At 47.4% G+C, this 14569-nt stretch overlaps 1 protein-coding gene across 1 annotated transcript in view; it reads right to left on the reverse strand.

Annotated features, from left to right (window-relative positions):
* Positions 1-4144: 4144 nt before the first annotated feature.
* LOC138364543 (uncharacterized) overlaps positions 4145-14569 on the reverse strand; it is a 251928-nt gene continuing 241503 nt past the window's right edge. The window contains exons 13-14 of the mRNA XM_069324198.1: positions 7790-8028; positions 4145-4327 (exon numbers count right to left, since the gene is read on the reverse strand). Coding sequence (XP_069180299.1) covers positions 4145-4327; positions 7790-8028 — 422 coding nt within the window. The remainder of the gene's footprint in view (positions 4328-7789; positions 8029-14569) is intronic.

A 14569-nucleotide genomic window follows, 5' to 3' on the forward strand; every position in this document is an offset into this window, starting at 1 on the left:
AAGAACCTCTTGGTGGAACTAACCAGATTCACCAACACATGTCTAGCTGGCAACATACCAGTGTCCATAAGACCTATCTTTTTTGGAGCATCTCTCTGTGCTCTAAAGAAAAAGGATGGATGGATCAGGCCAATAGCTGTGGGCAATTCTCTCCGGCGTCTCGTCGCAAAGGCAGCTGCAAGAACAGTTAGTGATGCAGCGGCCAACATGCTGAAGCCAAAACAGCTCGGGTTTGGCATTCCACAAGGGTGTGAGGCGGCAGCCCATGCAGCTCGAGCCTTCATCGCCAACATCACAGACGAAAAGGCCCTTATCAAGCTAGATTTCAAAAATGCCTTCAATTTGGTGCGGAGGGATGCTGTACTCCGTGCGGTTCATAGTCATTTCCCTTCCCTCTACCCTTTTGTACATTCATGCTACAGTATGGATCTTAGGCTACTTTTTGGCGAACATGAAATTGACTCGCGAGAAGGCGTCCAACAGGGTGACCCCCTCGCTCCTCTCCTTTTCTGCTTAGTCATCAAACAAGTCACAGAGGTCCTGTCCAGCGAGCTTAACATCTGGTTCTTGGATGATGGTACCCTAGCTGGTTCCCAAGACTCCCTCCTGGAGGACATCAGAAAAATCCAGGAGCAAGGTGCAGTTTTAGGCCTCACCCTGAACCCTTCTAAATGTGAAATAATATGTTCCAACCAGGGCATCGTAGAGAGAATAGAGGGTCTTCTGCCAAATATCCATAAAACTAAACCTGAAGACAGCACACTCCTAGGAGCTCCCCTGGGGTTGAAAGCCATCGATGAGGTCCTTGATAAGAAAATCGCCGACCTTATGAGGATGGATGGGAGGATTGAGGATATTGATGCTCATGATGCACTCTACCTCATCACCAGATGTCTGTCCCTCCCCAGGTTAACCTACTTTCTGAGGTGTTCACCATCTTACAGTAGCCAAAAACTAAGTGAGTATGACCGGTTACTGAAATCAATGCTAGAAAAAGCCCTTAACCTCTCTCTCGATGACCTACAGTGGAAACAAGCCTCTCTTCCCGTAAGACTTGGGGGCCTCGGAGTTCGAACAGCAACGCAAATCGCTGTTCCAGCCTTCCTGTCCTCCTTATCAGCATCCGACGACCTTGTGAAGGAAATTCTACCTGCCCACTTACATCAGCTGGCAGGTGTACATGATCCCAATTTTACACGCTGTGCCACAGAGTGGGCCTCTCGTGCAGGCCAATCACCTCAACCACCATCCCCAAAATCCCACAAGCAATCCAGCTGGGATGGTCCCATTGTAGACCAAGTTGCTGCAGAGTGCCTGGGTGCTGCAACAACACAACACGACATTGCTCGCCTCACAGCAGTAGCAGCACCACATGCAGGGGATTTCCTGTTAGCAACCCCAATGTCGGCAACTGGCACGCGTCTCACACCACACGCCCTCCGAATTGCTGTGGCCCTCCGCCTTGCTGCCCCAATCCACACCAGATATAGGTGTATTTGCGGCGAGGTGGTGGCTGACAGGTACGGTCACCATGGCCTACTCTGCCAAAGCACAGGGGGATGGCACTCGAGGCACAGTGAAGTTAAGGACATCATCAAGAGGAGCCTCACCACAGCTGGATGCCCAGCTGAAAGAGAGCCCCGTTACCTAACGCCCCGTAACTCTGATGCTCTTATTGGTCGCCCGGATGGTATCACAGTGAACCCCTGGAAGAATGGCAAGCAGTTGGTATGGGACTACACGTGCGTATCAACCCTGGCTAACACCTACATTAACCTCAGTGTTGCACAACCAGGTGGCGCTGCCACCCACAGGGAAGCAGCCAAATCCCGTAAGTATAGAGAACTGGATCACCACTACAATTTTGTCCCCATTGCTTCTGAGACGCTCGGCGCCTGGGGTAAAAGTGCTACCAGTTTTTTGAAGGAACTGGGTTCTAGGCTCATTGAAACAACAAGGGACCCAAGAGCTGCAAGCTTTCTTTTCCAGCGCCTCAGTGTGGCGATACAGAGGGGAAATGCGCACTGCATCCAGGGTTCCTGCCCGCCATCTGAGGAGCTGGAGGAACTCGACAACCTATGACAACCATCTTTGTAACCCATATGTAACTCCTTTTTTGTAACAAAGTTCAAATAAAGTAAATATATATGTGTACATTCAAAAGAATGGGGGTGGTAGGAGAAGATAATATTAGTGTTCAGTGAGAAACCACAAGATCTCCTCTGAATACTTTTTATTTTCTTCTCCAAGGCTATGGGTCCCCACATTGGCACCAGAGGTGGTACCCTCACAAACTTTTTAAAAAAAAAAAATATATATATATATATATATATATATATATATATATATATATATATATATATATATATATATATATATATATATATATATATATATATATATATATATATATATATATATGTCGTACCTAGTAGCCAGAATGCACTTCTCGGCCTACTATGCAAGGCCCGATTTGCCTAATAAGCCAAGTTCTCCTGAATTAATATATTTTCTCAATTTTTTTTCTTATGAAATGATAAAGCTACCCATTTCATTATGTATGAGGTCATTTTTTTTTACTGGAGTTAAAATTAACGTAGATATATGACCGAACCTAACCAACCCTACCTAACCTAACCTAACCTATCTTTATTGGTTAGGGTAGGTAAGGTAGCCGAAAAAGTTAGGTTAGGTTAGGTTGTCGAAAAGCAGTTAATTCATGAAAACTTAGCTTATTAGGCAAATTGGGCCTTGCATAGTAGGCTGAGAAGTGCGTTCTGGCTACTAGGTACGACATATATATATATATATGTATATATATATATTTATATATATATATATGTATATATATGTATATATGTATATATATGTATATATATGTGTATATATATATGCATCTGATATACAGGATCCCTTAACCACTCGACCAACACGACCGGACAAAAGAGGATGGTAGTCGATGGCTATTTCCATCCCCCCGCCGGCAATCGGTTTGTAATCATGGGTATGGTATTTTATCAAACTATCTCATTCTTTGGGGCACATGTGAGGAATACAAATGCAAACAAGCCTGAACGGTCTCCAAGCCACTTAAAACTCACACCCCAGATGTGACTCGAAGCCATACTGCCAGAAGCAGTGAGTTTATCAAATCACCTCATTCTTTGGGGCACACGTGAGAAACACAAATGCAAACAAGCCTGAATGGTCCCCAGGACTATATGCAACTGAAAACTCACACCCCAAAAGTGACTCGAACCCATACGGCCAGTAGCACTCTGCTGGCGTACAGGATCCCTTAACCGCTCGACCAACATTCAGGCTTGTTCGCATATATATGTATATATGTATATATATATATATATATATATATGTCGTACCTAGTAGCCAGAACTCACTTCTCAGCCTACTATGCAAGGCCCGATTTGCCTAATAAGCCAAGTTTTCATGATATAATGTTTTTTCGTCTACCTAACCTACCTAACCTAACCTAACCTAGCTTTTTTGGCTACCTAACCTAACCTTACCTATATATATAGGTTAGGTTAGGTTAGGTAGGGTTGGTTAGGTTCGGTCATATATCTACGTTAATTTTAACTCCAATAAAAAAAAATTGACCTCATACATAGTGAAAAGGGTTGCTTTATCATTTCATAAGAAAAAAATTATAGTAAATAAATTAATTCAGGAAAACTTGGCTTATTAGGCAAATCGGGCCTTGAATAGTAGGCTGAGAAGTGAGTTCTGGCTACTAGGTACGACATATATATATATATATATATATATATATATATATATATATATATATATATATATATATATATGTATAATTTTTTTTTTTTTTTTTTTGCAACTGAAAATTATGTTTCAATATAGAAAAGTATGTTCGAGCACTCATAGCACCAAGGAGGCCCCATAACACTCATGCTAATCCTGTATAAGATTTCACAGCCCTTTGATGCTGTTTTGATATATTTGTTTAATATCTCAATCGGTTTGTGACTTACAACTGTCAACTCCTTGTAAATAATTGACAGACTTAAGGAGCTTCTAATTCCTTGAGGTCAAGTGAGTCTTAAGTAACGAGTGACAACCGCTATCTGGCCTTCTCGATCGCCTCAAGTTTAATAGTTTACGGTTTGTGTTATCCATCCGACTCCTCTGTGCTGTCCATCCGGCACTTCTGCAGTTGGCGGTCTCTTGAATGAGGCGTCTCTGGGGCACTTAGTAGTCCTTGTTGGTTACTTGGGCTCAACACATTTTCTTGCAATACCTCTAAGGGTATGCCACTGTTTACCACCTTTGAGGAACGAAGCTTCAGGAAGCACTGTGATGAATTATTTAAGGCTTATTTGTGGCAAACAGATGCTTTTGTAGCTCTTTACTTTGTTACAACGATTTCCTGGCATTAACATCTGCCGACAACTGTGATTCAGACGACTTCAGCCAGTTTGAAGTCCCTGTGATCAACACTTCGTCATAATGCCACTAAATAAATACATATATTTCAGGATTGAATTGTCTAGTTTGGTAATTATTCGTCAAGGTGCATTAATGCACGGCACACAGTTTTGTAATTGCTACACTGTACACTGCTGCACTGTGCACTGCATGGAATGTACACTGTTGCACTGTAATTGCTTCACAGTATCCTGTAGTGCCGTTCACTGCGGTGATTTACACTTATGCTGGGAAACTTTCAGACGTCTCTAGTTCCCGTGACCATGGCCGCCATCAGACCCGTGACCATGGCCGCCATCAGACCCGTGACCATGGCCGCCATCAGACCCGTGACCATGGCCGCCATCAGACCCGTGACCATGGCCGCCTCCAGACCAGCCCGTCCTCCTAAGGTTTACCAACGTCCAGAAAACGGTCAGAGTAAAGTGTCCTCTTCTTACCTGCCAGAAGACACCCCTGGTTCCCATGGTCAAGGCTGGCCTCAGACACCCCTGGTTCCTGTGGTCAAGGCTGGCCTCAGACACCCCTGGTTCCTGTGGTCAAGGCCGGCCTCAGACACCCCTGGTTCCTGTGGTCAAGGCTGGCCTCAGACACCACTGGTTCCTGTGGTCAAGGCGGGCCTCAGACACCACTGGTTCCTGTGGTCAAGGCCGGCCTCAGACACCCCTGGTTCCTGTGGTCAAGGCTGGCCTCAGACACCACTGGTTCCCGTGGTCAAGGCTGGCCTCAGACACCACTGGTTCCCGTGGTCAAGGCTGGCCTCAGACACCCCTGGTTCCTGTGGTCAAGGCTGGCCTCAGACACCCCTGGTTCCTGTGGTCAAAGCTGGCCTCAGACACCCCTGGTTCCTGTGGTCAAGGCTGGCCTCAGACCCCCTGGTTCCTGTGGTCAAGGCTGGCTTCAGACACCCCTGGTTCCTGTGGTCAAGGCTGGCCTCAGACACCCCTGGTTCCTGTGGTCAAGGCTGGCCTCAGACACCCCTGGTTCCTGTGGTCAAGGCTGGCCTCAGACACCACTGGTTCCCGTGGTCAAGGCTGGCCTCAGACACCACTGGTTCAAGTGGTCAAGGCTGGCCTCAGACACCTCTGGTTCCTGTGGTCAAGGCTGGCCTCAGACACCCCTGGTTCCTGTGGTCAAGGCTGGCCTCAGACACCCCTGGTTCCTGTGGTCAAGGCTGGCCTGAGACACCCCTGGTTCCTGTGGTCAAGGCCGGCCTCAGACACCCCTGATACCCGTGGTCAAGGCTGGCCTCAGACACCCCTGGTTCCCGTGGTCAAGGCTGGCCTCAGACACCCCTGGTTCCTGTGGTCAAGGCTGGCCTCAGACACCCCTGGTTCCCGTGGTCAAGGCTGGCCTCAGACACCAGTGGTTCCTGTGGTCAAGGCTGGCCTCAGACACCCCTGGTTCCTGTGGTCAAGGCTGGCCTCAGACACCACTGGTTCCCGTGGTCAAGGCTGGCCTCAGACACCCCTGGTTCCCGTGGTCAAGGCTGGCCTCAGACACTCCTGGTTCCCGTGGTCAAGGCTGGCCTCAGACACCCCTGGTTCCTGTGGTCAAGGCCGGCCTCAGACACCCCTGGTTCCTGTGGTCAAGGCTGGCCTCAGACACCCCTGGTTCCTGTGGTCAAGGCTGGCCTCAGACACCCCTGGTTCCTGTGGTCAAAGCCGGCCTCAGACACCCCTGGTTCCTGTGGTCAAGGCTGGCCTCAGACACCCCTGGTTCCTGTGGTCAAGGCTGGCCTCAGACACCCCTGGTTCCCGTGGTTAAGGCTGGCCTCAGACACCACTGGTTCCCGTGGTCAAGGCTGCCCTCAGACACCACTGGTTCCCGTGGTTAAGGCTGGCCTCAGACACCACTGGTTCCCGTGGTTAAGGCTGGCCTCAGACACCACTGGTTCCCGTGGTTAAGGCTGGCCTCAGACACCACTGGTTCCCGTGGTCAAGGCCGGCCTCAGACACCACTGGTTCCCGTGGTCAAGGCTGGCCTCAGACACCACTGGTTCCTGTGGTCAAGGCTGGCCTCAGACACCACTGGTTCCTGTGGTTAAGGCCGGGCTCAGACACCACTGGTTCCCGTGGTCAAGGCTGGCCTCAAACACCACTGGTTCCCGTGGTCAAGGCTGGCCTCAGACACCACTGGTTTCCGTGTTCAAGGCTGGCCTCAAACACCACTGGTTCCCGAGGTTAAGGCTGGCCTCAGACACCACTGGTTCCCGTGGTCAAGGCTGGCCTCAGACACCACTGGTTCCCGTGGTTAAGGCTGGTCTCAAACACCACTGGTTCCCGTGGTTAAGGCTGGCCTCAGACACCACTGGTTCCCGTGGTTAAGGCTGGCCTCAGACACCACTGGTTCCCGTGGTCAAGGCTGGCCTCAGACACCACTGGTTCCCGTGGTCAAGGCTGGCCTCAGACACCACTGGTTCCCGTGGTTAAGGCTGGCCTCAGACACCACTGGTTCCCGTGGTTAAGGCTGGCCTCAGACACCACTGGTTCCCGTGGTCAAGGCTGGCCTCAGACACCACTGGTTCCCGTGGTCAAGGCTGGCCTCAGACACCAGTGGTTCCCGTGGTTAAGGCCGGGCTCAGACACCACTGGTTCCCGTGGTTAAGGCCGGCCTCAGACACCACTGGTTCCCGAGGTTAAGGCTGGCCTCAAACACCACTGGTTCCCGTGGTCAAGGCTGGCCTCAGACACCACTGGTTCCCGTGGTTAAGGCTGGTCTCAAACACCACTGGTTCCCGTGGTTAAGGCTGGCCTCAGACACCACTGGTTCCCGTGGTTAAGGCTGGCCTCAGACACCACTGGTTCCCGTGGTTAAGGCCGGCCTCAGACACCACTGGTTCCCGTGGTCAAGGCTGGCCTCAGACACCACTGGTTCCCGTGGTTAGGGCTGGCCTCAGACACCACTGGTTCCCGTGGTTAAGGCTGGCCTCAAACACCACTGGTTCCCGAGGTTAAGGCTGGCCTCAGACACCAGTGGTTCCCGTGGTTAAGGCCGGGCTCAGACACCACTGGTTCCCGTGGTTAAGGCCGGCCTCAGACACCACTGGTTCCCGAGGTTAAGGCTGGCCTCAAACACCACTGGTTCCCGAGGTTGAGGCTGGCCTCAGACACCACTGGTTCCCGAGGTTAAGGCTGGCCTCAGACACCACTGGTTCCCGAGGTTAAGGCTGGCCTCAGACACCACTGGTTCCCGTGGTCAAGGCTGGCCTCAGATACCACTGGTTCCCGTGGTCAAGGCTGGCCTCAGACACCACTGGTTCCCGAGGTTAAGGCTGGCCTCAGACACGACTGATTCGTGTGGTTAAGGCCGCGCTCACAACACTCACACCCTCATTTCCCAGAAGCGTTGGCCCGCGGTCCTTCCCTGTATTCTCGGGAAGTAGAGACACGTGAAGAAGATGGGAGGAGGAGGTGGAGGGCGTGTTGACCAGCCCCGAGGCTCCCAGCATGCCCGAGGCGCCTCCCATGACGCCCATGGCCCCCATGTTTATTGCTCCTCCCATGGGCACTCCGCTGCGGAAACTGGAACACGAGGAGCTGAGAGAGGTGCCCAGAGGCCGCAGACCTGAGGGCAGACAACATTACACATTATATTTTCATATAAAATATTGTGAGCATATGAATAAAGGAAATAAGATGGACCATTGTTTTTCTACACAACATTTTTGTTTAACTCATTCTAACAAAGAATTTGTTATTTTGTATGGAAGTTAAGCCATCGCCAGCTAAGCATAACACGTAATTATATGTCTGACAAAATATAAACCATCTGGATTGTGCAAGATCGGTATTTTCTAGTATGCTACGGGAAATTTGTGTTAGTTTATGTCAAAAGAATGATGAATGTTCGTTTTTCTCTCGCCACTAATGATGACTATATGGAAATTATTATTTATCTTAAACAATTATATGTCATTAGAATATCCACATCAGATCCGCACAGCAGTCTCTATCTCTCTCTCTCTCTCTCTCTCACACACACACATATTTTGTGTAATAGGTGATAGGTGAGTACACATACACACACACACCAGCACACACACACACACACACACACACACACACACACACACACACACACACACACACACACACACACACACACACACACACACACACACACACGCGCACACACACACACACACACACACACACACACACACACACACACACACACACACACACACACACACACACACACACACACACACACACACACACACACACACACACACACACACACACACACACACACACACACACACAAACACACACACACACACAAACACACAAACACACATGATTTACAAGACATGATTGACTATGTCACCCAAAAATGTCAGGAGGCTGTAAGCAGGTTTGTCCCAGCCCGACAGGAAAAAACAGAGAAGCAAAGGAAAAATCCGTGGTTTAATAGGGATAGTATGAAAGCAAAGGAGCTGAACAAAAGGGCATGGAGGAACTTCCGTAATAACAGAACACCAGAAAGTAGAGAGAGATACCAGAGAACCAGGAACGAGTATGTTAGTGTGAGAAGAACAGCTGAGAAAAGGTATGAAAATGATATAGCTAATAAAGCCAAGACCGAACCAAAGCTACTACACAGTCACGTCAGGAGGAAGACAACAGTGAAGGAACAGGTGATGAAACTTAAGGTGGGTGAGGACAGGTACACAGAGAATGACAAAGAGGTGTGTAAAGAACTCAACAAAAGGTTCCAGGAGGTCTTTACAATAGAACAGGGAGAAGTCACGGCGCTAGGAGAGGTGGCAGCAAACCAGGTGACCATGGAAAGGTTCGAAATTACAAGAGATGAGGTCAAGAAGCACCTACTGGAGCTGGATGTGAGAAAAGCTGTGGGGCCGGATGGAATCTCACCATGGGTATTGACTAGTACCACAAGACTAGTACCCGAACTGAGGGGTATGAGCTATGAGGAGAGACTACGGGAATTAAGCCTCAAGTCACTGGAAGACAGATGAGTTAGAGGGGACATGATCACCACATACAAAATTCTCAGAAGAATTGGTAGGGTAGATAAAGATAGACTATTTAACACAAGGGGCACACGCACTAGGGGACACAGGTGGAAATTGAGTGTCCAAATGAACCATAGAGACGTTAGATAGAATTTTTTCAGTGTCAGAGTAGTAGACAAATGGAATGCATTAGGAAGTGATGTGGTGGAGGCTGACTCCATACACAGCTTCATGTGTAGATATGATAGAGCCCAATAGGCTCAGGAACCTGTACATTAGTTGATTGACAGTTAAGAGGCGGGACTGAAGAGCCGGAGCTCAACCCCCGCAAGCCCAACTAGGTAAGTACACAGCGGGGTCTGGTAGCTGAATGGATAGCGGGCAGTACTCGTAATTCTGTGGCCCGGGTTCGATTCTTGAACCAGGCAAAAACAAATGGGCAAAGTTTCTTTCACCCTGAATGCTCCTGTTACCTAGCAGTAAGTAGGTATCTGGGAGTTAGGCAGCTGTTACGGAGCTGCTTCTTGGGGTGTGTGTGTAGCGGGGGGGGGGAATAGTTAGTAGTTAGTGACAACTGATTGAATGTTGAGAGGCGGGCTGAAAGATCAAAGCTCAACCTTCGCAAGCAAAACTAGGTGAATACACACACTCACACAAACACACAATGTGTGGGTCTGGTTGGGTAGAATGAATAGCACGCGGGACTCGCAATCCTGTGACTCGGGTTCGATTCCCGGCCGAGGCAGAAACAAATGGGCAGAGATTCTTTCATCCTGATGCCCCTGCTCACCTAGCATAAATAGATACCTGGGAGTTTTTTTTTCACTGTCGATGGTAATTGAAAAATCATTTCTCCAAAATTCATTTTTATTTCTAGTCTTGCTGAGGTGATGTCGATCTGTGAGGATGTCGAGGTGTTGCTCGATACGAGTACGGAGGTTTTCGTCGATGTTGCTGTTTCTCCATTGGTTTGTAGCATAAAGTTTATACTTCATGCTACATATATATATATATATATATATATATATATATATATATATATATATATATATATGTATATGTATATGTATATGTATATGTATATATATATATATATATATATATATATATATATATATATATATATATATATATATATATATATATATATATATATATATATATATATATATATATATATATATATAGGAAGGGAGTACCACCTCTAGCTGGAAGAAGGGGGACCCATAGCCTCGGAGGAAACCACGCATAACGCATTAGAGGGAATGTTTAGATCCCCTCCAATACAGTTTCTGTGTGCTTTTCTCCTACCACCCCCTTCCTTGAATATTTTTTGTGCTTTATTATGCATTTGATGGTTACAAGATATACATGGGTTGATACAAAAATAATAATGCAAAAAGGTGCTTAAAGGTTATGGATCTCTTGAAGAACACAACAATGGGAAACATTGATGAATGTCACAGACGGGTTCGATCATTGTTGCAAGTCAAACACTTCTTCGAATTCCTCTGAAGTTGGACTAGTGCCCAAGACGCAACAGGCATTTCCCCTTTGAATCGCAACACTGAGGCGCTGGAACAAGAAACTTTTTGCTCTCTGGTCTTTTGTAGCGCTGATCAATTTGTCCCCCAATTCCTTCAGGAACTTCAATGCACATTTTCCCCACGAACCGAGGGTCTCCGAGCCGATCGGAACAAAGCTGTAGCAGTGTGCTAGACCTCTGTATTTAATAATTTTCTGCGATTCCCTGAAAGAAGCAGCACCACCGCTTTCACGTGTGCTGTAGTGGAGGTAGGTACTGGCCAGTGTGGCAGCGCACGTGTAGTCCCATACCACTTGCTTACCATCCTTCCAAGGTAGCAAGGTGACCCCATCAGGGCGCTTCTGAGGGTCGTTAGGTCTGGATAAGTGTGGTTCTCTTTGTGCCGGGCAGCGGGCTGTGGCGAGGCTCCTCTTGATGATGTCGTTGACTTCTTCATGTCTTGCAATTTTACCCTGTGATTTACGACATACCAGACCATGACGACCATATTGGTCTGCCATCGCAGTTCCGCAGATGCACCTATGTTCGGTGAGGATGGGGGCGGCAAGGCGAAGGGCAACTCCAATGCGGAGAGCGTCATGACTGAGGCGAGTTCCCAGGGCTGCATTGGGCACAGCAAATAAAAAATCCCCGGCGTGGGGTGCTGTTACCGCTAGGAGGCGGGCTTTGTTTTCAGCATCAGCGTTGTCAATCATTGCTGTGACAGTCTTTTCCATTATGGGGCTATCCCAGTGGGCCTGCTTGTGGTCTTTTGGGACTTGTGGTCGGGGTTGAGGGTGTGCAATGGTGTCCCATTGTCTGGCTGCTTCGATGAACGTTTGATCATGAGTTCCCGCTGTCTCTCTCATACGCTCTGGTAGGATCTGCCCTACCAATTCGTTGGCTGCTGTACATGAGGATAAGAATGCTGGAAGTGCTACCTCAGTTGCCTTTCGTATGCCTATCCCTCCAAATCTCACTGGTAGTGTTGCTTGGTCCCACTGACTGTCATCTAAATCTAGGTTGAGCGCCTTCCTGAATATTGACCTGAGGAGCTCATCATATTGATTTAGAAGTGGGTTGCCAAAAGTTGGTGCACACCTTAAGAAGTATGTTAGCCTGGGCAGGGTAAGGCACTTTGTGAGAAGGTAGAGGGCATCGTGGGAGTCCAAGTCCCCAATTCTCACTTCCATCCTCTTTAGGTCTCTAAACTTTTCGTCAAGGACTGCAGCAATAGCATTGTGGCCCAGAGGTGCTCCGAGTAGTGTGCTGTCGGTAGGTTTAACGACTGAGGCTTCTGGTAGAACTGATTTCACTGCTCTAATGATTACTTCACTAGATGCAATAATTTCGCACTTGGAGGGGCTAAGAACGAGACCCATGGACTCCCCCCGTGTCTTCACCAGCTGTAAGTCTTCTAGCAGGGAATCTTGTGTGCCTGCCAGAGTGCCATCATCCAGGAACCAGATGTTGAGCTCGCTGGACAGTCTGGTTGTAATTTCTCGAACCGCTATGCAAAAGAGGAACGGTGCAAGTGGGTCACCCTGTTGAATTCCCTCTGCTGAGGTGACTTCATGTTTGCCAAACAGGAGGGTTGAGTCTTTGCTGTAGCCTGCTGACACAAACGGGAGAATGCTTGGGCAATGTTCCTGGACTGCAGTGAGGATTGCTTCCCTTTTGACCGAGTTGAAAGCGTTTTTAAAATCTAATTTTACTACTGCCTGGTCTTCAGTAAGAGAGCTAATGTAGGCTCGTGCAGCATGAGCCGCTGCTTCACAGCCTTGGGGGACTCCAAACCCCAGCTGGTTGGGTTGCAGCATGGTGGCTGCTTCCGTTCGGATACTTCTGACAGCAGCCCTTGCAACTAGGCGGCGAAGGGTATTACCAACGGCAATGGGTCTGATTCCTCCCCCCTTCTTTTTGAGGGCACATAGGGATGCACCAAAGAAGAATGGTTTGATTTCATCAGGGATTAACCCGGCGAGGCAGTTGTTGACAAACGTTGTGATTTCTGTCAGGAGCGCTTCTGCAGCTGGGCCAAGAACAGGGTTCACCATTTCCTTCACATGTTGAGGTCTTACCCCTGTGTAGCCTCCTGAGGAGCCCGGGGGAAATGAAACGATAGCTTTATAAACCTCTGACTCCCGGAGGACGAGAGGTTCCTGATTAGGGGCGAGCCTGACCTGTGGGGGAGGTTCACCTACGGCCCTGAGGGGGTGTTTTTCTCTCAGTGCTTGGGCTGTGGTTTCATCCCTGGGCAAAATTTTGTCCTCACTTGTGATTAACCTGAGTGCCCCGACTGTATTGCCCTCTTCAATTTTCTTGCTGACTTGGGTACCTAATTTTCTGTTGTCGCTGATTGTCGTACTTGGTCTGCCTCGGCGGTGTTTGGTGTGTTTGGGGAGGCGGACTAGGTTGTCAGCCCTCGGAAAATCCCTAATTGCTTTATTGACGGATGAGGCCAGTGTCTTGCCTCCTCTGTCTGGTACACCTAAGCATGCATTGCCAAAAAGTAACAGATTGTGCCAGGCTTTGATGGTATCAGGTGCAACAAGGTTATTTGACCCTCTGTTGACTTTTGCGATGAGGTCCGTGTATTTCCCTGCAGCAAAAGGGCGAGAGGCCTTTGGGATGTGGGTGAGTGTCCTGGTTGACGTTGCTTTAATTGTCTCTAGCAGGTCGTCTGTTGCAATGTAATCTGTTGCGATTTGTACTGGTGCAACAGGCTCCTGAGTGCTGCCTCCTCCCACGGGAGGCCTCCCTGACCCAGGACAGTCACCATGCTGGCGTATGACTCTGGAGACAGAGTTGATGCTGACGTTGTTCCCACAACCACTGCATGTGCCTCTCCTTTGATTGGCTTCGGGAGGGGTATATATATATATATTTATATATATATAAATATAAATATATATATATATATATATATATATATATATATATATATATATATATATTTATATATATATATATAAATATAAATATATATATATATATATATATATATATGTCGTACCTAGTAGCCAGAACTCACTTCTCAGCCTACTATTCAAGGCCCGATTTGCCTAATAAGCCAAGTTTTCCTGAATTAATATATTTACTATAATTTTTTTCTTATGAAATGATAAAGCAACCCTTTTCTCTATGTATGAGGTCAATTTTTTTTTATTGGAGTTAAAATTAACGTAGATATATGACCGAACCTAACCAACCCTACCTAACCTAACCTAACCTATATTTATAGGTAAGGTTAGGTTAGGTAGCCAAAAAAAGCTAGGTTAGGTTAGGTTAGGTAGGTTAGGTAGACGAAAAAACATTAATTCATGAAAACTTGGCTTATTAGGCAAATCGGGCCTTGAATAGTAGGCTGAGAAGTGCGTTCTGGCTATTAGGTACGACATATATATATATATATATATATATATATTTATATATATATATATAAATATAAATATATATATATATATATATATATATATATATATATATATATATATATATATATATATATATATATATATGTCGTACCTAGTAGCCAGAACGCACTTCTCAGCCTACTATGCAAGGCCCGATTTGCCTAATAAGCCAAGTTTTCCTGAATT

This window comes from Procambarus clarkii, chromosome 13 (assembly GCF_040958095.1).
Source record: "Procambarus clarkii isolate CNS0578487 chromosome 13, FALCON_Pclarkii_2.0, whole genome shotgun sequence".
Lineage (NCBI taxonomy): Eukaryota > Metazoa > Arthropoda > Malacostraca > Decapoda > Cambaridae > Procambarus > Procambarus clarkii.